We start from the raw sequence: 26,068 nt of genomic DNA on the forward strand, positions 1-26,068 counted from the left end.
ACACACGCCCAGACAATGGAAAATGCCTTGAGGAAGTTAAAGATATTGTCTCTGGTCCATGATGCGAGAATTATTAATAGATCGCACTTCGCTCGTGAGGTTTTCAAGGGTGAGTTTTTATTGCCGGCGAAGCAATTGTTAAAAGCGCATTGGTGAGAGAAGGCTTCGATCCATCACCGACCTTTATATTTTCAATTGGCATGTAATGAAACACAAATAAGCCTCAGTGGCATCATGACTACCAGGAAAGTTTAGAGAAAGAAATGTTTCCATTGTACAAACGTTTTGTTTTAGTATTGAACCAAAAAATGTCTTTATTTAGCATTTACTGAAATGTAAAAATAAAAGTGTTTTTTTTTTATTTATAATGAATCTTTACATCAGACCATACACAAATTAAATGTAGCTTAAGCCTTTTTTTTTTAAATAAATAGCATTGATTCAATTGTACAAAAGAAAGACTTCGTTAAAGGGAATTAACTAAAACAAAAGGGATTGGTTCATTTATACGAGTATAGTTCCATGGTCTAATTATGATTTCTATAATTAGTTGGACAGCTACGCTGGGCAGGGCATAAATCTTGAATACGCTTTAAAGATCAACTATGGCGCCAGCTTGCTTTAACTGAGAGAAGAAATCACCTAGCAGCACGCGGATTCCGAACGAGACAGCTGGTGATAATGATTTAATTAATACAAAGGCCAGGATTACAAATTTGCGACCAAAAAGGAAAATCTACTGCCCAGAACCTGAACCGAACCACCAGCAGGCAACGGGTTACGGTTATAAATGCTTGAGATGTGGCAATATATTTGACCACAGTTATGGGTAGGCACCTGAAATGGTGCACTCTTCCTTAATCTTTGGACTCCAAGACAACCCCTACGCTTATTACTTTCGAAGAAACTCCTGGCAAATTTTTTTTATGTGGGATATATCCTTTTGATTTTCTTGTTATTCTTTAGATAATACAGAAGTCAACATGGTTTAAGTCTTTTTTTTGTGTGTGTAGGCTACTGCTACTAATATATTTTTTTCTTGTGCACATATTTCAATGTTAACTTTTGGTTTTGTGTAATGATCAAACTTTAGGAAGCTTCATTTTCTTATCAATGAGATTTTATTGTCGAAAAGATGCTAAAAGATCAAAACTTTAACTTTCCCTTTAAATTTCTTATTTAAAAAGGCATGTTCTATTTTATTACCGTATGTGGCTATTCTGATAATAACATAACCAAATAAACTTCTGCAGTTTATATCTGCTGTTAAGACCTCTGCGCGGTGTTGATTCTTGACAATCTGTCTAGTGTAGATCTGACTGTAGGTAACGCTGAACTCAACACGTCAGTAACACCGGCGAAAGGCCGAAACAATCAAATAGGTAGTCGACGCTGATATGTTGTTCTACAAATATGTTTAATACTCAAAAGGGGAATCGTCCGATGTCAATAATGTCGTACTCAAGTCTACTACTCTACAATAAGCGTCCTCCTTCTAGCGTCGTTTAGAGCGTTCTTCTTTTTAAAAGATCTGTCACGTCACTTGTCGCTAATTAAAACTTTACCCTATTCCCGAAACAAATAACTAATTCCTAACTACTTCCTAATCATGTCATAACAACTCCTCCCCCTCCCGCTAAAAAAAATTGCCTGTCAATTTTTTAATCTACTGTCTTAGTCTTACAATGTGCAAGGGCCAAAATGTAGGGAAACATAAAAGACAACACAACTTGAGTCTTGATTGCGATTTCAACTTCTCTTTCCGTGTCCACAATCAAGTTCCTCTGAACACATATTTCCCTCAAGTGTCACTAACTGATACTGTCCAATGTGATGTGCCATAGGTGACCGCAGACATAGTTCGTTTGCGCTGACACTATAGGTGTGTCTATCTATACTTCATCACATCACGTTCCAGAGGTTACACCGCTTTCCCTCACACGTCAGGACAGACAATTTACCTAATATGACAAATTGATATTTATCAATACTCGTTCTCCCACTACTTTCGGGCATTTACAAGTGTATTTTATTTCCTCTCTCCACTTACTTGTCCCCACACGGCCTAACTCTTTACTGATGTATGATCATGATCAAATACAAAGAATAAATTATAAAACTTACTTTTCCTTGATATCACTACATCGTCGCCTTATAAATGCCCTTTTTATTCATACCAACATACATACAATTCATACATACTACCCGAAATCAATAACCAACACGAGTTAATCTAATAATAACGCAATCGCATATACATTATAACATAAATATCCTATTCAAAGATACCTTAACACAACCTAATACCCATCTAGTTATGACTACTAGTTAAGTCAATTAATTAAGAATAAACAATTTTTTAAAAAATCCAACTTATTTACACACTACGATCGCATAGTGCTATGGCTATCTACACGACCCATACATTTGTTCTCTCCAACTGGAGTTAACATCTCTTCTTACACCACTATAGCCCGCTTGTGGCCTTCTACCTCTGTATGACTTGCGATTATCGCTACCATAGTCATCTCTTCTACCATCACTGTCGGATACAGACCTGTGCCTCCTATCCGAACTCGCAATCTTCTGTTTAGACTGTTCTGCCCTACTCCAACAGTCTTTAGCGATGTGTCCATGTTTATGGCAGTTAAAACAAATTATGTCCTTTCTAGGTTTGTTTCGCTTCTTGTTGCCATACCTGCTTTTCCAACTTCTAACCTGTTTGTCAGAAGCGGCTCTGACACCTGCTACATTTCCAAGTAAAACATCTCTAGATAACCTTGGCATGGCTACCCCTTCGCAATACCCTGTGTATAATGGAGATCGAAGGAACACTTTGCACGCTTCGAATCTCTTAACTGCGCCGTCTGCCAATCTGACTGATTTGGTATAGCCTAAATAATCCTTAGATTTCACTAATCCCCCTCGAACTGCGAGTGTACTGCTAGCTGTGTCCCGGATCACATTTACCTGTTTATTATTTATCATGCCTGGATATAGTTTAAATCTATCTTCCCCACAATCAACGTAATTAATTTCTTCATCTGGTTCACTATGTCCGCAATCACGATCCCTGTCTTGGATGCTCCTTACAAAATTAACCCTATCTGGTGGTCGATTATCCCTCTCTTGTCTACGGTTTCCTTGATTACCTCTCCTATCACTAGTGCCACCATTACCCTGTGCATTTCTATTGCCAGCTCCATTCCCTCTATGTTTCCTACACTGGTATGCCATGTGTCCCTTTTCCTGATAGTTAAAACATGTAACATCCCTAAGGTTTCTATCACCCGCTTTAGGTCTATCTATTCTCCTATCATAACTTTCCCTGCCATTGTTTTCATTTTCCCAAGGTCTATCATTTAAGCCTTCATAACTATCCCGACAACTGTTCCCACGTTCCCTGGACCTATCATTTCTCCTACCATAATCCCTATCACTAACATCATTTCTCTTTACATAATTTACCAGGTCAATAACTTTTTTATGGTCGCTAACTGAAAGTGGGTTGTTTGGGTAAGCATTCTTAAAGATCCTAATTATTTCTACCAAGTCTTCAATTACCTTAGGGTTTCTTTCTTTTACAAAAGACTGCAGCTGAGGGTCGCACTTATTGATAAAGTTATCAATCAGAATAAAGTTCTTCAACCCCTCGTAGGTGTTCTCTACATTCTCGAATGCGAGCCATTTAGTGAAGAAGTCCTTCTCTGAGTTGATGGTTGTCTGCGGATCAACTTGGCTGGATGGAGTGTTTTCATAATACTTCTTTCGGAATGTTTCCGCGTTGTGCCCATATGCGTTTAGCAGTTCCTTTTTTAGCACCTGATAGCTGTTTTGCATGGCGTGGTCATGGTTTTGGCAAATCGTGAGGGCTTTCCCATGTACGAAGTCCAACAAGATTTCGGACCACTCCTTCTCCTGGACATTAAACTTTGCAAGTTTTATTTCAAAGCGTTTCAGATAGTCGCCGATGTCGTCCTTGTCTTCCGCAAAAGGTTGGATTTTCTTCTTCATCCATGCGGCGCTACTATGGCTTTCTATGTTGGCACTATTGTTGCTGTTTCCTTCGGTGGGCCCACTTACACCAACTCTATCCTCATCTGTTCTACTTGAATTCTCACTTTTCTGTCCGCCTCTTCTTTTTCTCCCTCTCTACACGTTCCGCCTCTCTAACCTTTTCCCTCTCCAACTTTACTGCCTCTCTAACCTTTTCACGCTCTATGCGATCTGCTTCTTCTTTTTCCTTTTCTCTGCCTCTAGCTTTCTCTCTCTCCAAGCGTTCTGCTTCTTCTTTTTCTCTTTCTCTGCCTCTAGCTTTCTCTCTCTCCAAGCGTTCTGCTTCTGCCGCCACCATCTGCTGTACATAAGCAGTTAGTTCTTTGCCGCGCAGTTCTAGTTCTGTCTTAGCTTCATGAATTAGCTTTTTCCTAAATTCTTCCAGGTCGTAACCTGCAGTAGCTGCCATATTACCTTTGTTACTTTACCTCGCTTTTTTATTTAAATTATCTTACACACAGGCCTAATAGCGTCTATTACCTATGTTCTATACATCAAATTACCTTTTGAGCGTAACCTCGCTCCGCGGCTACCTAATACCTCTTGATTCAAATAAATTAAATTCGTCACTCTACCCTTGGCGTCTAAACTGCCAACTCCGACTTATAATAACTTCTGTACTTTCCAAGATACACTTAGTATCCTTGGTACCAGTGTGTAGGCTACCCTTTGACCCGACTGAATACGCTGTGCGACACACGCACACTCAACCGACTACGTGTTACTCACACGAGTCGCCGGTAAATAACCTGTCTATTTACAAATACTAAAATTACAAATGGGCAATCAGGCTTCACCTCGATTGTTCCCCAGATCTAGTCTAGATTACGCTAGATCTTACTTACTTCTTACCTGCTTTCACAGCCAGGAGTGTATATAACTTACTCATACCAATAAACTATGAAAATTAACCTAAATACGATAAACACCAAACCATAGATCTAGTTCTAATGAATGAGACTTTCGTCTGACAGTAAGACTTAAGACAGGAGTATTACAAACAATTAATACACAACGTTGCTACAACAAAAAAAAAAATGCTTAACTAAATGATTCACATTCACATACAGGACGAATTAACAGCTAAACGTATATCTGGACCTCTTGCTAGATTACACCTAATTTTAAGGATATCCCCAATCCACCACGATTTAACCTGGTAGTGATAATCTAGCGAGTGGTCACTTCCCTACAGACTCTTAATTATTCTAAGGAGAAAGTAGTTAAATAACACTTGACTTATCTGTCTAAGAAGCGGCGATGCGATAACTCCACAGTCAGTCTCGGGTCCACTCTTCCTACGCTAATGTCTGTCCCGGCGGCAAGGCTCACGGCGATGTCTTCCCTAGCGGTGAGATAAAGACAGCGAACGTTTCGGCTCTCCAAGGTCCTTCGGTACTGGTCTGCAACGGCTCCGGTTCTTCGGTGGTACGGCGTCTGGTTCTGGTTCACGGTGATCTGTCGTCTGGCTCCGGTTCGTCGGTGACGTAGAGTCTGGTTCCGGTTGCTGGTTCCAAGGCAGGTACGGTGGTTCCAGGTGGTCGTCTGTCCAAAGTGAAACTGGAACGGTCCAACAGTTGACCCAGCGACAAAGTCAAAGTCCAGTGCTAAAATACCGGCTATCTGGCTATCTAACGTGTAGCACAGATTCAGCCGAGACGTAGATCAAATTAGCACTACTGTACTTAAGTGCCGTAGGCAGTAAGATGGTTCCTACGTCACAAGTTCTTTGGCGTGACCTCAACGGTCGATCTTGGCCTTGCAGAGGTGACCTTCACGTTCGTTCTCAAGATGCCGGGCAGGCGATATCTCTTCAGTACGGCTTCGACAGGACGGTTTTCTTCCCTTCGACAAACTGTAGCCCTCTCAATACCGAACTACAGGCTTCAGTACGCTGCCCCAACGTATGGGCGTTTACAAATTACAAATGTAGATCTAGATCTATATTTCGTTACCTCCTAGGTCTACGAGTCCAGGGTCTCACTGGCTTTCCTTCGCCGACGTGGCTGTATAATCAGGGTCTAGCTGCAGACTAGGCCGATGACGTTAACTTCTGCCTCCTCCTAACAGAGGGCTTCTATCCTTCTGAACGTTGATGCCAGTGAGCTCCGAGTCTGGGGTCGCCACGTTGTTAAGACCTCTGCGCGGTGTTGATTCTTGACAATCTGTCTAGTGTAGATCTGACTGTAGGTAACGCTGAACTCAACACGTCAGTAACACCGGCGAAAGGCCGAAACAATCAAATAGGTAGTCGACGCTGATATGTTGTTCTACAAATATGTTTAATACTCAAAAGGGGAATCGTCCGATGTCAATAATGTCGTACTCAAGTCTACTACTCTACAATAAGCGTCATCCTTCTAGCGTGGTTTAGAGCGTTCTTCTTTTTAAAAGATCTGTCACGTCACTTGTCGCTAATTAAAACTTTACCCTATTCCCGAAACAAATAACTAATTCCTACTTCCTAATCATGTCATAACACTGCATACGGACAGAAGATGTTAAGATATCTATTTCTAAGGTAGACGGTTAACGAGGGTGTCATGGCCAGCACAAACCAAGAGCTGTACCACTCGGCCACCATGCCCTCTCATAAATAAATTCCAATGAAATAGTATCACACACTTTTTACAAAGCTTATATCAACTTACTCTGTCTGGTAAAAAAGTTTTCTCTTTTTTTCTATCACTTTGCATTCTCGATCAAGTTAAAGCATTGCAAAAGTATTCCTTTTACCCAAGAAAACATGAATCAATCAAAAAATCAATGTTAATTATTTTGTATGATATCGAAATAATGGAAATAACTGCCTTTCAATGTGAGAAGTGGATGTACACACAAATTCATTTCACTTATTATGTCGTGTCACATTTTTTTCTTCCACTTCCCATTCGCAGATCATGTTGAAATTCTGCAGTTATTCATATCTGATGACAATACACAAAAGTATTGCATATGTTCTGAAATTCCTTTTTTAACATTCACAATGCCTTACACCAAATTAAATTGAACTGAAATACCAAACAGTTTTTTGTTTTTTAATTAAATAGTTTTACAAAAATCATAAAATTTATTGACATCACATTTAGCCACATTATGACAGAACTCCTGGTCAGTGCCGGTGACCAAAGCCTTAAGAGAGACGAAGTTCTCTTGGCATGGGTCATACTGAGCCCTGCCCAGTGAGAGAAGAAACATGTGACGAGTCTTAATGATGAACATCCTTGAAGACAGAACACCTGGCCACTGCACTACCTGATGGTGATCTAGCAACATTGTGTTGTGGAGATACTCAAACCTCTTGACCATAGCATTCTTATCTGTAATTAGAGCAAGATATCAGCTGAGAACATTTATAATATTAATAAGATATCAATTAAGGACATTTACAGACTATCAACAAGATTATATAAAGCTTTTTAAAGAATATAATAACATAAAAAAGGTTAAACTTTTAAAGAACTTACTATTCATGTATAGGCTGGGTTCTTTCAGAATAATCTCTTTAAGTTCAGAATCACTAAATCCAATAAATTCTTTGATGTGAAACCTGACATCCTATGTCATAAAAGACAAGAACATGAATAATTTATTTTTAAATATGTGAATAATATTTCATGTAATAGATTTTTCTTTCCTCGAGGGATTACTTTTCATTCAGTATTAGTATAAAGAATAAGTTCTCTTGCTTGATAGCTAACTTGGAGTTTTAAAGTGTCTTTAAAAAAAAAACAGCTCTAATATTCTATTTCATTTGATTAACAATTTTGGAGTTTTAAGGTGTCTTGAACAACCCAGCTCTAATGCTGTTTCACATGATTGCTAGTTTGGAGTTTTAATGTGTCTGTTTCACTTGATGGCTAGTATTTTTAAAGTGTCTTTATAATAGCCTAGCTCTTACGGGTATAGTTCGTTGGCAATTGTGCTGCTTACATGTAACTCTCATTCATAAGTGGCTTCATAAAGAGCTGAACATTATTTCTTCTGTGTCAAAGAAAACTACCTGCATCACGTACAGCTATGTCTCAAAGAAAACTACCTGCATCAAGTACAGCTATGTCTCAAAACTACCTGCATCATGCACAGCTATGTCTCAAAGAAAACTACCTGCATCAAGTACAGCTATGTCTCAAAGAAAACTACCTGTATCATTTACAGCTATGTCTCAAAACTACCTGCATCATGCACAGCTATGTCTCAAAACTACCTGCATCATGTACAGCTATGTCTCAAAGAAAACTACCTGTATCAAGTACAGCTATGTCTCAAAGAAAACTACCTGCATCATGTACAGCTATGTCTCAAAACTACCTGCATCATGTACAGCTATGTCTCAAAGAAAACTACCTGTATCAAGTACAGCTATGTCTCAAAGATAACTACCTGCATCATGCACAGCTATGTCTCAAAGAAAACTACCTGTATCAAGTACAGCTATGTCTCAAAGATAACTACCTGCATCATGCACAGCTATGTCTCAAAGAAAACTACCTGTATCATGTACAGCTATGTCTCAAAGAAAACTACATGCATCATGCACAGCTATGTCTCAAAGAAAACTACATGTATCATGCACAGCTATGTCTCAAAGAAAACTACCTGTATCAAGTACAGCTATGTCTCAAAGATAACTACCTGCATCATGCACAGCTATGTCTCAAAGAAAACTACCTGTATCATGTACAGCTATGTCTCAAAGAAAACTACATGCATCATGCACAGCTATGTCTCAAAGAAAACTACCTGCATCATGCACAGCTATGTCTCAAAGAAAACTACCTGTATCATGTACAGCTATGTCTCAAAGAAAACTACCTGTATCATGTACAGCTATGTCTCAAAGAAAACTACCTGTATCATGCACAGCTATGTCTCAAAGAAAACTACCTGCATCATGCACAGCTATGTCTCAAAGAAAACTACCTGCATCATGTACAGCTATGTCTCAACCTGCATCATTTACAGCTATGTCTCAAAACTACCTGCATCATGTACAGCTATGTCTCAAAACTACCTGCATCATTTACAGCTATGTCTCAAAGAAAACTACCTGCATCATGCACAGCTATGTCTCAAAGAAAACTACCTGCATCATGTACAGCTATGTCTCAAAGAAAACTACCTGTATCATGCACAGCTATGTCTCAACCTGCATCATTTACAGCTATGTCTCAAAACTACCTGCATCATGTACAGCTATGTCTCAAAGAAAACTACCTGCATCATGTACAGCTATGTCTCAAAGAAAACTACCTGCATCATGCACAGCTATGTCTCAAAGAAAACTACCTGCATCATGTACAGCTATGTCTCAAAGAAAACTACCTGCATCATGCACAGCTATGTCTCAAAGAAAACTACCTGCATCATGTACAGCTATGTCTCAAAGAAAACTACCTGCATCATGCACAGCTATGTCTCAAAGAAAACTACCTGCATCATGTACAGCTATGTCTCAAAGAAAACTACCTGTATCATGTACAGCTATGTCTCAAAGAAAACTACCTGTATCATGTGTTAGACACCTTATTTATATAGGTTAGTTATTTAGCGACGCACCATAGAAGACGCATATTGAACGGGACTAGTGACGTTTGGGATATGTTGGGTTAGAGACCGGAAAATCAGTTAGCGATAGAACACTCCAGGGTGACGACGTGTTTAGTGACAGAGACTTCTACTGTGGCCTTTTATCAGAATAAATCTATGTGAACTTGTTCATCATCGTTTGACTACATCTCTTCACTTGTTACAATCGATGTGCCAGTTCTTGTTTGTGTTGTCGTTCAACTACACGTAATACACCCGAACAATTACACCCAAACGATTGCAGAGTAATTGGTTGACTTCAAGACAGCCTGAACTAGCAACATCACAATGGCGACCCCGACGCCCGAAGCCCGAACATCGAACCGGACCTCGAAGCTGAACGTTTACTCAGGTGAGGGTCGTGCACTCGAAGATATAAGATTTCATCGGAGTACGGCTGAACACAGCATCATCGCAGAGTGACTTTGTTCTGGATCTACAAGCAGTCGTCGCCTGTTTGATCGCACGTTCAACGAGCCGTTAACTCAGGGTGACCTTCGTCAGGACAGTAATCATCGCAACGTCTGGTCTACTTAACCAGTATATTATCAAAGCCTGATCTTCATATGCTGAATCGACCTACAACCAGAGAAACCGTTCGTTCATAACGGGTGAGAGATCGTTAGTGAACCTGTTGGACATATTTTTTCTTCGTCATAGGAGCCACATCGAGTATCAAGTTTTACCTCGTCAGTTTCGAGAAGGACAGTTTGCCCGCTGTCAGAAGTATTGTGAGTACTACAAGTTTGGTAGCTAACTAAATCGAAATCGCTCTGTCGTCTTACCCTTGTAGAGCAGTTTGCTTATTGAACCGGTTGCTTGCCACGTTTATAACGGTCACTGTGTTTAACCTTTGGAAGGTTAGTAAAGTTGTATGTATCATTACTGAATATTGATATATTTAGTTTTCGTTGGTCTAGACGATATCTAGACGTGCTGATATTGAAATCGTGGAAACAGCTACATCCACTTAATTTCGTTGAAAACCGTTAATCGTCTAACGGAACGTCGTCGGAGGTGACCTTGGTTTCACCTAGTCTACATTGGACAGTTTGGTCTATTGAAGCAGAGTACAACAGCAAACTTCGTCGTACTACCAGAGTAGCAGCAGAAGCAGTGAACTATTTTTAGAGAACCGTTATTCGTCAGCCCAGATCAAGTCATCGTCAAGAAAGTCGTTATTCGTCAGCCCAGATCAAGTCATCGTCAAGAAACTCGTTATTCGTCAGTCGTCCAGATCAAGTTGCCGTCAAGAGACTGTTATTTGTCAGTAGTCGTCTACACAAGTCAAGTCATCGCCAGAAGAACCGTTAACCTATTCGTCAGTAACTGTGTACACAAAGTCGTCGGAACTACACATACGGTCATCAACAGTCGTCGAAGGAACTGAAACATTTTGCTGTGGCATATCAGGACATCTGTGGCATTACGTGGGATACTGGTAGCACCGGAGAACAGAGTCAGAACTGGAAGAGAGGCAGTGGAATTTGTTGTGATCTAGCATATTCGGGAGTCCGAACAAAGGGATCTTTCTTATCAAAAGCTAAGTGCCATTTTTCTTATTAGTGTATGTTTAGATTGCCCTTAGAAATAGATTTTGTCTAAATTTGGTATGTTAGCCTGAGTAAATTCAGGTGGTGCTGAAGCCTTAAACCAGTTCGGGGTAAAGACATAATTTAGATGAAAAGCTATATTATACGTTTAGAGTTGTAATTTGTTTTGTTTGTGTAAACGTCATATCCGTTGTTGCCTAGTTACTTCGTGACGTTATCATTGTGTGCCATATTGTCATATCCCAACCCATAGCGATAGTCTCATTTTAATTATTTCATTTGTTTATATTATTTTAAATTATTTATTTTTATTAATTTAATTAGATCTGTATTTTTTTTCACTTAATGATAGAAAGTGCGGGTAGGATTCTTTTACTGTGAATCAGACTAAAATAATTTTAGTTTGAGCGGTTAAAATCAAATATGATTTTACCATGAGAATAATGCCGAAACTGGCTATGTAGTCAAACACTGTCGTCTGGCTAAATTTGGATCTACAAATTTTGTACATCTCTTTGGTACAATTTAATTATCTAGACTCTAATTTGAAATATTATTAATTGAAAAATGAATGAAGGTAGTACATTCTAGATATATGTATCTTGTTGAAGATACATTTGACATTGTATACACATATTTGTTTCGTATGGTTAAATAGAACCATAATCTACTCTAGATCTAGACTCTAGACAGTCTTTGAATTTACTCTAAACACTTCACTGTGACTTCAGTCATACCAGGTTTTAAAATTGATCATAGTTATTCATACTAGATCTAAAAGTCATAGTGCTCTTGATAACTATAGATCTAAATGGTATTATTATATATACTATAATATACTAGATTTAAATTTGGGTGATACTAGACCTAATATACAGATCTGAATATAACTCAGACTAGATTTACTCATTTACTAAATCTATAGATAGAGACATAACACTTAAAACTGGTATAAAAGTGTGTAAAAACCTAAATATAAAATAAATTTAAAGTATAGCCATAACCAATATAGGCTAAGTAAAAATATATATAAAATATAAAACACAATGGCTACATCATCATATGTGGACCTTAAGGAGGTTAAGGAAACAGCTATGCAGGATGGAAAGGCCATGGAGTTAAAAGGAAAAGACTTAGCTGCTTATGTACAGCAAGTTGTGAGGGAAGAAATGGAACGTCAAGATAAAATAAGAAGGGAAAAAGAAGAGATAGAAAGACAAGAAGAACGTCAAAGACAAGAGATAGAGAGACAAGAAAGAATCAGAAAAGAGGAACAAGAAAGGCAAGACAAAGAGAGAGAAAAGATTAGAGAACATGAAGCTAAAATGGAGAAGATGAGATTGGATGCAGCACAAGCCAGAGCTCAAACTGAACAAGGAAATAACACAAATAACTCAAATAGTACCACACAAAGAGACAACCCTAATTCACAGACATGGCTAAAGAGAAAAATACAAAGTTTTGATGAACAGAAGGATGACATTGGTGATTTCCTGAAAAGATATGAGGCAAAAATGTCTACATTTAATATGCCTGAAGAAGAATGGTCTGAAATACTGATAGACTTTGTTCATGGTCAAGCTCTAACAATATGTCAAAATCATGACCATCATATCGATGATAGCTATCAAGTTTTAAAAAGAGAGTTATTGAATGCCTATGGTCATAATGCTACAACTTTCAGAAAGAAATATTTTGACAATATACCATCATTAGAAATAGAACCCCAAACTACCATTAATATGGAAAAGGATTTCTTCAATAAGTGGGTAAAATTAGAAAAAGTGAATAATTCGTATGAGGGATTAAAAAATTTTATTTTAGTGGACAATTTTGTAAATAAATGTGATCCTCAATTACAATCTTTTATTAGAGAAAGAAACCCAAAAAATATAGATGAAATAACAGAGATAATGAGAGTATACAAAAATGCCTATCCAAATAAACCATTTTCTGATAGGGATAAGAGCAAAGTAGATTTAATAGGATACACCAAAGAAAATGTTGATAGAAGTAGAAATAGAAACAGATCAAATAGTGGAAATAGAAAATATAGTGAAATAACCTGTTTTAAATGTCAAGGAAAAGGTCATATAGCAGCTAACTGTAGAAGAGGGAATAGCAGGTCTGGAAGTAGAAATAGATACAATGAACAAAATAACAGTAGATAAAGGAGTAGAGATAGGAATGACAGGGGAAATTATAGAAATAGGAGTTACAGTAGGGAATACAAAAATAAAGGTACAGATAGGGTATATTTCATGGAAGGAAATAGGAACAATTTTGCAGTGTACCCAGGATTTGTAGATAGAATTCCGGTGGAATTAATCAGGGATTCAGGTTGTAACACCTTGGCAGTAAAAACTAAATTTGTCAAACCTCATTGGTATAAAGGGTTTACTAGGAAAGTAGAATTAGCAGATGGCACTGTAAGGGAATTTAAAGCTATAAGGGTGTACATTGAAACTCCATTTTTCACTGGTTATTGTGATGGCATTGCAATACCAGAAATGAGATATGATATGTTAGTAGGAAACATAAAAGGAGTTAAAGAATGTTCAAGAAAAGAATTAGAAGACTGGCAAAACAAATACAAAAACATAAGACAAAATCATGAAAACATAGAAACACAAAATATAACAAGTATGGTAATAACAAGATCAATGGATAAACAAGATGAGAAACAGGAAAATACAATAAATGTAATAAGTAAGGATGAAGAAAAGGAAACCAGTAATGTAATACAAATAGAAAATACAGATGTTAAGGAAAGAGAGATAGAAAATGAAACACAAAATAGTCTTGAAACACAAATATCTCAAAGTGAAAAAGAAACAACACCCACATTTGCATTAGAACAAATGAATGACAATATTATTGGGAAAATTTATTCAAGAATATCAGATAAAAACAATAATAATCCAATGGAGAAATTTTGTGTAGAGAATAAAATATTATTTAGACAAACAAGTAATGATAACAAGAAAATAAAACAACTTGTCTTACCACAGAAATATTGGAAAGATGTTTTAATCATGACACATGATAATAATTTAGCAGCACATAGGGGAGTAAAGAAATGTTATAGGAATTTGTCAAAACAAGTATTTTGGCCCAAAATGAAAGCAACAATCAATAAATACATAAACTCGTGTGACATATGTCAAAAGAGATCTAACAAAAGCCTAGTGAATAAAGCACCTATTCAAGAAATGGATGAACCTACAGCACCATTTCAGAAAGTATCTATTGATTTAATAGGTCCTTTAATTCAAACTGAAAATAATAACAAATACATTCTAACAGTAATAGACATGTTTAGTAGATACCCAGAGGCAATCCCATTATCAAATACAAGTGCAGAGAATATCATTAATGCCATAACTCAAAAAGTAATTACAAGACATGGTATACCTAAAATTATATTGAGTGATCAGGGATCTCAGTTTAAGTCAGAACAATTTAAGAAATGGACTAAACAATACAATATACAGCACATATACTCTTCGGTTTACCACCCAGAGAGTAATGGTTTATGTGAACGATATGGTGGTTCATTAAAAAGATCACTAACAAAAATAATTCAGAATAATCAGAACAAGTGGGATCATTACATTAACTATGTACTATTTGCTCATAGAAACAACATCCATGAAGCAACACAATTTTCACCATATGAAATAATACATGGAAGAAAACCTAGAGATGAATTAGATGTTTTCAAAGAAAATCTAATAGACAATGAGAATAAATTAAATAATGACAGTGAAACAACAATCACAACAGAATTGAAAGAAATATGGACTCAAGCATATAACAACAATAAGAAATACAAACAAAGTGCTCATGAGAATCTAAATAAGAAAAGACAATTGAAAACACTAGAAGTAGGAAACAATGTATTAATATTGATAAATGACCTGAAAAATAAAATTGGTAAACAATGGAAAGGTCCATTCAAGGTGATAAAACAAATTAGTGATGTGAATTATCAAATTGAAATAAATGGGAAAATTAAAACATATCACATAAATAATTTGAAACTATATCATGATAGAGAAGATGAGTTGATACAAAACATTCAGGAGGAAATAGAAAATAAATTTTCAGAAAGAGAAGAATGCTTGATGATAATAACAAATGAAAATCACAATGAAAATGATATTAAAGAAATACCTGTAATAGAAACAAAAGAGAATCAAACTTGGCAAAAGATTAATCTTAATAATTTAACTAAGGAAAAGTCAAAAGATATAACTAAAATAATACAGGAATACAAAGAAATTTTTTCCAGCATACCAGGAAAAACTAATATTATTAAACATGACATTAAAGTAACAGACCCAAAACCTATCAAGCTTAAGCCATATAGAATACCGCTACATTTACAAGACAAAGTAAAGAAAGAAATAGACAATTTACTAGAATCAGGTATAATTGAACCATCAACATCTCCTTATGCTTCACCAATTGTGATAGCCAAAAAGAAGAATGGAGATATAAGGTTATGTGTTGATTATAGGAAACTTAACAACATCACAGAATTTGACCCATATCCAATGCCAAATATAGAGGATATTTTACATAAATTAAATGGAGCAAAATTTTTTACTAAATTGGATTTAACTAAAGGTTATTGGCAAATACCTTTAACAGAAAATGCAAAACCTTACACAGCATTTGTAACACCATATGGTATTTTTCAATGGAATTATATGAGTTTTGGATTAGTAAATGCACCTGCCACATTTAATAGAATGATGAACATGATAATTGGAAACAAAGAAAATGTTATTTGCTATTTGGATGACATATGTATTTTTAATAATAGTTGGGAGGTACATTTGGTAGATGTAAAAGAAGTATTCAAAATAATAAAAGAAAGTGGACTTACAATTCAAGCAGAAAAAGTAGAAATAGGATTGGAGGAAATAATTTTCTTAGGACATAAAGTAAATAACAACATGATTAGCCCTATTGAAGATAACATAAAGAAAGTACTTAATATTGAAATACCTACAACAAAAAGACAAATTAAAAGTATATTGGGAATAGTAAATTATTACAGAAAGTTTATAAAGAACTTAGCAGAAATAGTGAATCCATTAAATGACTTACTTAAAAAAGGAAAACCTCAAAAAGTAGTTTGTAATGAGGAATGTGTGAAAGCTATTGACAGAATTAAAGATGTTTTTAGTCATGAATTAATATTAAGACTACCTGATAAAGACAAAATATTTTATGTCACAACTGATGCATCTGGTAATGCTATTGGTGGTTGTCTAATGCAGAACTATGATAACTTACATCCTATATTATATGTAAGTAGAAAATTATCAGAGGCAGAGAAAAAATATAGTGTCATTGAAAGAGAAGCCTTAGCTGTAATATGGGTAATTACTAAGCTAGAGAGCTATTTAATAGGAAGGAAATTCATATTATTAACTGATCATAAACCTATTCAGTATATACAGCAAAAGAGCATGAAAAACAGTCGTGTTTATAGATGGTTCTTAGCACTACAGGAATATAAATTTGAAGTGAAAGCTATTAGTGGATCTGTGAATATTGTAGCTGATCTATTGTCTAGAATGACATTGAAGTGAAATAAGTTTGTAAATAAACTATGATTATATTGATTATGTAATATATATTAATATATTGACACCATTTATATGTTATGGAAAAGGGAGATAAGTAAATTTGATGTTAAGCATTTAAAAGTAAGTATGGATATTTTTTTTTGTGTGAATCATTTCATATATCATTGACGAAAGTTAGTTCTATGGAAAAGGGTGAGTATAAAAGAAAAATGGACAAAAGCGTATAAAAGGGTGGTAAGAAAAAATTTATTGAATGTGTAAATAAAGTCTATAATTGTTTTTTGAAATATTGTATTTTATCAGATTACTGCCAGTGAAGAACGCTTGTGACGTATGACGTGTCCATAAGATGCCACATTTTCTTTCATGATGAACTGTGTACTAATGAAGATGACTTTGGAATGTTATGAACATTGACATGTATATGAGGAACTGTCAAGTCAAGATGAAGAGATCAAGATTTTATGTTTGTGGTCTTCCCCTTAAATTGAAAATGCCCTTGTAAGACTTGACAGTAGTGGAAAAATATTGACATATTTTTTTTTCAAGGGGGGGAGGAATCTGTTAGACACCTTATTTATATAGGTTAGTTATTTAGCGACGCACCATAGAAGACGCATATTGAACGGGACTAGTGACGTTTGGGATATGTTGGGTTAGAGACCGGAAAATCAGTTAGCGATAGAACACTCCAGGGTGACGACGTGTTTAGTGACAGAGACTTCTACTGTGGCCTTTTATCAGAATAAATCTATGTGAACTTGTTCATCATCGTTTGACTACATCTCTTCACTTGTTACAATCGATGTGCCAGTTCTTGTTTGTGTTGTCGTTCAACTACACGTAATACACCCGAACAATTACACCCAAACGATTGCAGAGTAATTGGTTGACTTCAAGACAGCCTGAACTAGCAACATCACACATGCACAGCTATGTCTCAAAGAAAACTACCTGCATCATGTACAGCTATGTCTCAACCTGCATCATTTACAGCTATGTCTCAAAACTACCTGCATCATGTACAGCTATGTCTCAAAGAAAACTACCTGCATCATGCACAGCTATGTCTCAAAGAAAACTACCTGTATCATGCACAGCTATGTCTCAAAGAAAACTACCTGTATCATGCACAGCTATGTCTCAAAGAAAACTACCTGCATCATGCACAGCTATGTCTCAAAGAAAACTACCTGCATCATGCACAGCTATGTCTCAAAGAAAACTACCTGTATCATGCACAGCTATGTCTCAAAGAAAACTACCTGTATCATGCACAGCTATGTCTCAAAGAAAACTACCTGCATCATGCACAGCTATGTCTCAAAGAAAACTACCTGCATCATGCACAACTATGTCTCAAAGAAAACTACCTGTATCATGCACAGCTATGTCTCAAAGAAAACTACCTGCATCATGTACAGCTATGTCTCAACCTGCATCATTTACAGCTATGTCTCAAAACTACCTGTATCATGCACAGCTATGTCTCAAAGAAAACTACCTGCATCATGCACAGCTATGTCTCAAAGAAAACTACATGTATCATGCACAGCTATGTCTCAAAGAAAACTACCTGTATCATTTACAGCTATGTCTCAAAGAAAACTACCTGCATCATGCACAGCTATGTCTCAAAGAAAACTACCTGCATCATGCACAGCTATGTCTCAAAGAAAACTACATGTATCATGCACAGCTATGTCTCAAAGAAAACTACCTGCATCATGCACAGCTATGTCTCAAAGAAAACTACCTGTATCATGTACAGCTATGTCTCAACCTGCATCATTTACAGCTATGTCTCAAAACTACCTGCATCATGTACAGCTATGTCTCAAAACTACCTGCATCATGTACAGCTATGTCTCAAAACTACCTGCATCATGTACAGCTATGTCTCAAAACTACCTGCATCATGTACAGCTATGTCTCAAAACTACCTGCATCATGTACAGCTATGTCTCAAAACTACCTGCATCATGTACAGCTATGTCTCAAAACTACCTGCATCATGCACAGCTATGTCTCAAAACTACCTGTATCATGTACAGCTATGTCTCAACCTGCATCATTTACAGCTATGTCTCAAAACTACCTGCATCATGTACAGCTATGTCTCAAAACTACCTGCATCATGTACAGCTATGTCTCAAAACTACCTGCATCATGTACAGCTATGTCTCAAAACTACCTGCATCATGTACAGCTATGTCTCAAAACTACCTGCATCATGTACAGCTATGTCTCAAAACTACCTGCATCATGTACAGCTATGTCTCAAAACTACCTGCATCATGTACAGCTATGTCTCAAAACTACCTGCATCATGTACAGCTATGTCTCAAAACTACCTGCATCATGTACAGCTATGTCTCAAAACTACCTGCATCATGTACAGCTATGTCTCAAAACTACCTGCATCATGTACAGCTATGTCTCAAAACTACCTGCATCATGTACAGCTATGTCTCAAAACTACCTGCATCATGTACAGCTATGTCTAAACCTGCATCATGTACAGCTATGTCTAAACCTGCATCATGTACAGCTATGTCTCAAAGAAAACTTTTCCTTACCCATGTGCAACTACTTCTAATAAAAATTCTGAAAGTAGCAATTCAAACTGTGACACTTTACTAAACACTATATTGCAATCTAAAGAATACCTACTGCTATCAATTCTTGTCTCCATGGCAATATTTTTGGATAAGTCATTGCAACATGTCTCACTTCTTGTCCTGCAAATAATGAGAATTATAATTTTGTAAAGAAGTAAAAGTACTTTGGAACACTAATACAAATTAGCCATGGAATAGGTCTAGGTGCCGTTTTTTTTTTATTCATTCAAGTAAAGCTTGAGTACAGTCAAATTATTAATGAAAAAAAAATTTGGAAAAAAAAAATATGATTAATTTAATTTTTTTTTATTCAAAAGATTTACATAAATAACAAGCAAAATATTTTTTTTTAATTCATTTTTTAGAAAACAAAGCTTATCAAAGTAGAAGAACTCTGTCTTTACCACTATATCAATAATGTAGAAGATATTTCCCTTATTCAATATAAAAAATTATCAATAATTAATTGACTAATTGGTTAATTTTTTTATTGATTCATGTTTTGTTGAGTATAATAAATAATTGATTAAAGTATCAACTTGATCCAAGAATGTGTACACACTTTTTACCAGACAGACAGAGTGAGTTGATAGAGGCTTGTAAAAAAAAACACTGTTTTGCTGTATTTTTCAGTTGATTACCTGTCAATTGAAAAGTATTTTGCAAAAACCCTAGTTTCTCATCCAGCTTATGGGGATCCATTAAAAGAAATATTGAACATCTGATGGTCATTGAAGCAATATCTTTTAAGCTGAATTTTTTATGAATCATATAACTGAAATATCAATATATTTTTTTATTAATAATGTATTAATTATTATACGTATCAAAAATATTGCTTCGTTTAAAAAATATAATATTCTTCTAAATGGTTCTGAGACACAGAGAGTCATAAACATGAAAAAATTTCAGACCTTCGCCAACAGTCGCCTACACAGGCTAATTGGAATTAGCCAGGCCTGAAAATCTAACTACTGTCAACTGGTGGGAAAGAACCAAGCTAAAAACCCACAGCCTAGATATTAATAAGAGAAAGTAGCGATGGATAGGATATGCCTGCAAAAACAAACTACCAATGTTACAGGCAGGCTATTTATTGGAATCTGCAAGGAGAGTGGTCAGGCTCAAGCAAATCTGGAAAAGGTCAGTCATCAGAAAAGAGGAGGATACTTGAACAACATGGGAGCAGATGAAGAAAGCTACTTGGAACAGAGTTTGATGAAGAGGTGCTGCCCTTTGCTCCATTTGGGTTTCACAGGAATAGGTTTTTGGGATTAAAAGAAACTAGATACTTTATCAAGTAATGAATTTAAATAAAATAGTTTATTTTTCTTTGTATCTATAAAATTGTCAAATCTAAAGAGTATGTTACAGAACATTGAAAACAACTTCATGAAAAGTGCCATTACATCATACAGCTGTATAAGAATTGGAATAAAGAAGAGCATTGCTTCTGTGTCCAAATATGTTGCAACAAAAGCAACTGCACTATGTCCTAGTGAGAATTTGTTGCCTTTATGAATGGTCCATAGCACTAAAGCATTAAATATAAAGAAATATAATGAAAATTGTAGATTTGAAATGTGCACATTTTAATAGAAGAGTAAATTATTTCAATAGATCATTGAATACTAAGGGTGAAAATTTGTGGCTTTAGTTTCAAAGGTAGCATGTGGTTAACACAAGGTCTAACAACCTATACTTTCCATAAACAACAGAAATACACCTAAAGTCCTCAACAAAATTAGGGATGGTGAAACAAACTCAGATAAAAAATTCCCACCAAAGAAACGTTGTGCTTTGAATCATCTTACGTTGCATTAAAAACATAAGAAACTATATGATTATTGCCTTTAAATTAATGAACCATTCAGAAGTCATTACCATATTAAAATGATAACAGAACTAATAATAAGAAAACTAGATTACCCCACTCTAAGCTCCAGATTTTGAGCATTTTCTTTAAACAGCAATGGATTTTCTGTAAAGATTTTCCCCATATCTTTCACTGGAACTTTAATGTTTGACAAAAACTTGAACAGTGGAAGTAAGTCTTTCTTAAAATCAGACTTCAGCAACAGCTCAGGAACTTCTTTAACCTTTCGAAAAAAAAAAAGAAAAAAGTAGGCAACGATTACAAAAACAAATATTCAGTATTTTTACTGACATTTTCTCAATTAAAAAAAAGAATTTCATTGTGCTGGAAGTGTCTAGATTTCATGCTGCTAATGACTTATCTAATTGATTCCTTGTTCCCATTTAAGCATAATAGAAATATGTAAGGATTCAAGCACAGAAACAGAATCTTTAAATGAAACTTGAATATTTAAATAAACTTAATGAATACAGTTGCAGCTATGAATTACAATATTCAATCAATTGAATCACTAAAACTAGATTCATTCTAAATGAATCCTACGGATTTTCCTGAGCATTTTTTTTAACCCAATCTTGGAACAGCAACAAAATAAGAATCAATACTACTTTTTAAAAAAATTTCACAGTAAACAAAATGCTGTGGAACTTCTGGTGTTATTGATAAAGATCAAACTACTTGCTTTCTTGATTGGTAAGACAAGGTTATTTACATTTTTTTTTAATTTGTATACAAAACACTATGTTAAACTATTCCTCTTTTGTGATTCTTTGACTTTCTTTTTCTTCCTGAACAAATATTCTCTTCTAATTTTGTCAGCATATTTTGTATTCAATGCATTAGTTTTATTTTCTGCTCGTCTCTCTTTTAGTGACAATAATGAGAGGCCAGTATTTCTAAGCAATTATTACATTATAAATACATTCCTCATGTCAGCCATTGGACATTATTGTTCATATCATCCTTACAATTTAGAGTTTTGAGCTTCATTGTCTAAGTCTCACTCTTAGGGGTTAGCAACCATGATTAATACTGATTAAAATTGGACAAATTGTCTCCCTTAGCCATTTAAACATCTATCAAGTTAACAGCCATAAGATACTTTTCTCTTATTAAAACAAGTCAGCAACCACTGAATCTATCACTCATGTCACACATTAGTTTTAGAACCACTGTGACACAAAGTGAACTAGTAGTGATTTAGTAATCGCGTAACTACTTTGTGCCAATGCACGAGGAAATATTGGGGTTGAAACTGACCACAGGGTGATTTCAGTCAGTTGATCTTGGACTCTTGTAGAGAGAGGAGTGTTATAATCTCCTCGAGTGTAATATTTGAGTATTAAATAATTACTATTAACTAAGCAGAGTTATTTCTTTGGATGTATAATTTGTGATGGCTGAAGTCGCCAATATCTTTTGTGAATTATTTTATGTGAATAAAAATCATGTCTGCTACCATTGTGTCTATTAATGATTCTAAATGTTGTGGTCGGAGAGCTCAGTACGTTAGTACTCTTACGCACCAGCAAATCTAGTGCGTGTGTGAAAGTAATTAGTTAAGAAGTCAGAGAACATTATAGTAGTACCAGAAGAGGTATCTACAAAACACAGAGGCAGACTAATTCAAGACCGTCCAGGCCTATACCAATAACCAGGCCGTGACACAACGCCAAAAAGTCATCCCGTGATCCCCCATAGAATCTATCACTCATATCAACCCAAAAAGTCAGCAGCAATGGAATCTGTCACTCATATCAACCCAAAAAGTCAGCAACAATGTCTACTATCACTCATATCAACCACAACAAGTCAGCAGCCATGGAATCTATCACTCATATCAACCCCAAAAAGTCAGCAGCAATGGAATCTATCACTCAAATCAGACAAAAAAAACTATAAAAAACATATTAAGCACTTTAAAACAAACAAAAAACTGGTGGAAAAATGGCCACCAATGAAAACTGTCAGAAAGATTGCTAATGCAAAGAAGAAATTGTTTACCCTTTGAACTTTGTCCAAATTTACACCTAGCATGACCAATTTCTGAAGAGTTAGTGACCTCTTGACGTAAGGTACAAGACTCATTGAGGTTCTTGACAGTTCAGGAAGAGTAAATTCATCAACATTTTGGACTTCATTAGAACTTGTATGTGGTTCTATGCCTTAGATAAAAACACAAATTCTTTAAGTTGAACAATTTTTTTAATATATAATATTTATAAACAATAAGTTTTATTCAGTCATGTTCAACTCTTTTGCGATTACTTTAACCCAATATACCACTGACCCTGACCCATTATACCACTATTATGAAAGTAAATTGTGACCTTTTTTAAGTACATTTAGTTCTAGCTTCATTATGTTCTCCAATAACAGTGGTGCAAAACCTGGTCATGTAGTATGCCCTTCGGGCTGTCTACAAGGTGGCTGTTACGTTCCTTTCTAAGATGAGACTCTTTGAACAGTACATTAACACTAAAACAACAACGTCATTGTTTATAACTCATTTAATTTCCATGAACACTAGAACACTATTTCGTTTCTATCCAATTTTGTTCTCCTCTCCTTTCAACACGCATTTGCACCGTTCCACATTTACACTAACATAGGCACGTAACAGTGGCCATAGGTCAAAATTCTGCATATCATGCTGTTATGCCCAATTTCGGAACACTTACTCCACTACATACTTGTTACTAATGGGTTGGTATCACCTGACATTCATATTATGGAGAAGAGTACACCATTTGTATGATGCAATACAATTTTTATACCAATAAAAATATAATAACAATTATGTACCTGTAAAACTAAGATAATTAAACACTTCTACCGCTATGTAGCATTGCTTAAGCTGTGCACGAATAATATATGTTAATCTTTCAATAGCCCATATGTTTGGTTATTCCAAATGAACCAAATTTTTTTTTTAATTTGATAATATTTGCATAGAAATTATTTTTTTTTTAACTTTGAACTATGGTGAACTGTTTCACCTCTAATTAACAAGGCAATATAAATACATAACAAAAGTTGAAAATGCTCAAACCTTTTTCATGAACACTGACAACCCCTTGTTTCATGTTTAAATCAGACAGTTCATTTGGAGTCACTCTGTCCATCACACTGACGGTGTTGTCTACTTCCTCAGCCTCAACTAAATTACTATCTTGCTGTCGCATGTCTCTAGTTCGACTTCTATACCATCGTACAAAGCTAACATTTGTATTATAATGAGAAGGGACAAACAGTAAAATCCTTGAAATGTTTCCGATACATATAATAAAATAATTTGAGTAATGCTTATCCAGAGATATGCAGCTCTGCAAAAAATGGTTCTGATGATAAAAATGTGAGCTGTTATTTAAGTTGACCAGATGATTCTGATGCAGATAATATCTGGTTACATTTGTTGAAAAATACCTTGCTTCATTATAAAGTCCTTTAGATAAGCTTTTCATTAGCTTAAGAAAGCATATTTTATCAAGTCGTAGTGATGGATGCATCACACCAAATTTTAAAAGAGGCTCCTTTTGTTGAACCTAGAAAGCACTAACATATATAGTTCCTCTGTTGTGGTTATCTGGTGTCTGAAAAAAAAAAATTATTTAAAAAATATCAGTTTGACCAAAATGTCTAACTGTCTAATAATACCTAGATTTACATGTAAAAAAGAACTTAGAAATAAAAAGATTTCCAGCTGCCCTAAATTTCTTCTTGTAGACCAAGTAAAAACTGAGCTTTATTTGTTTAGGTAAAAAAAATGTCTATTGAGTAAATCCTGCATCTGTAAATGAATCAAGAAATCGCTGCAAGCCATTATGATTATTCTTTTTTAACTTTTTATTACTTTGACAAGGTTAAAGTATTTATTTATAGATACATAACATAATATCAAACATGCATTCTTATTACATCTAGATCTAAATTTAATTTTATAAACAAACAAACATAGATCTATATAAACAAAAATAATAATGAATAATGTAATTATTTTGCTAAACAGTAATACTTAGATCTATTTTCTAGGCATTACTAATGAGCTATGGAGTCTAATAAATAATAAAGTTTAAGTAATGTCACTAATCACTAAGACTAAGTCACTAAGAGTACTAAGACTATGACTAACCTAATGACTAATGAGTAATGACTCAGTAATCAGTAATGTATTTAAACTATTTATGAAGCTATGATTATTATGATTAATTATCATGTCAATGATATTGATAATCATAATGATTAATTACTAATAACTAATATGATGTAGATCTATCTTACTATCTATCATGATTCATGCCATTGTAATTATTTAAATTATTATTAATGATTTAACTTTAACATTATGACATTGACATTATCTGTTTTTATCATTATTATAATAAATTATATGATTATTATTATTAAAGAATAAGATTAAGTCTTAAGTGACTTAAGACACTTAACTTGACTTAAGTCAATTAAGATCTAGAGTCTAGATTCTAGATCTAGATCATAATCTAGATCTACTACTATGAGGATCTAGAATCTAGATGTATAAACTATATTATATATAACCTAGGCGCTAGCGTATTACTTTTTACGGCTACCTCTAGATCTAGTCTACCTAGACTCCTAGTAGATCTAGAAAATAAAATCTTAAAATCTAGAGGTCTAAATGATATAGATCTAGATCTAATAGATCCAGATCTAGACTAGATCTACTCTAATAAATAACAAAGTAGTGCGCTAGTCCAAGTTGTGTATTTATTTCGGGTTTCGTAACTACTG

General features: G+C 35.1%; 1 protein-coding gene and 1 long non-coding RNA gene across 4 annotated transcripts; one reads left to right on the forward strand and one right to left on the reverse strand.

Moving 5' to 3' along the window:
• Nucleotides 1-7,080: 7,080 nt before the first annotated feature.
• On the reverse strand, nucleotides 7,081-26,043 carry LOC106074712 (transcription termination factor 3, mitochondrial-like). 3 transcript variants are annotated; one of them, XM_056014969.1, is made up of 8 exons: nucleotides 25,905-26,043; nucleotides 24,351-24,891; nucleotides 23,303-23,463; nucleotides 21,352-21,521; nucleotides 20,064-20,197; nucleotides 19,475-19,542; nucleotides 7,524-7,614; nucleotides 7,081-7,376 (listed from the first exon to the last, which is right to left on the reverse strand). In XM_056014969.1, the coding sequence occupies exons 2-8, from the start codon at nucleotides 24,805-24,807 to the stop codon at nucleotides 7,099-7,101; spliced, it is 1,359 nt and encodes a 452-aa protein (XP_055870944.1). In that variant the 5' UTR covers nucleotides 24,808-24,891; nucleotides 25,905-26,043; the 3' UTR covers nucleotides 7,081-7,098. The 3 variants fall into 3 exon arrangements, with proteins under 3 accessions (XP_055870944.1, XP_055870942.1, XP_055870943.1); XM_056014967.1 differs by having other exon boundaries at nucleotides 25,888-26,042; XM_056014968.1 differs by having other exon boundaries at nucleotides 25,875-26,035.
• On the forward strand, nucleotides 10,561-17,567 carry LOC129923558 (uncharacterized). Its single transcript, XR_008775517.1, has 2 exons — nucleotides 10,561-11,775; nucleotides 17,105-17,567. It is a non-coding gene; the product is annotated as an uncharacterized LOC129923558 (long non-coding RNA).
• Nucleotides 26,044-26,068: the final 25 nt, after the last annotated feature.

This window comes from Biomphalaria glabrata, chromosome 17 (assembly GCF_947242115.1).
Source record: "Biomphalaria glabrata chromosome 17, xgBioGlab47.1, whole genome shotgun sequence".
In the NCBI taxonomy this organism is placed as follows: Eukaryota; Metazoa; Mollusca; class Gastropoda; family Planorbidae; genus Biomphalaria; species Biomphalaria glabrata.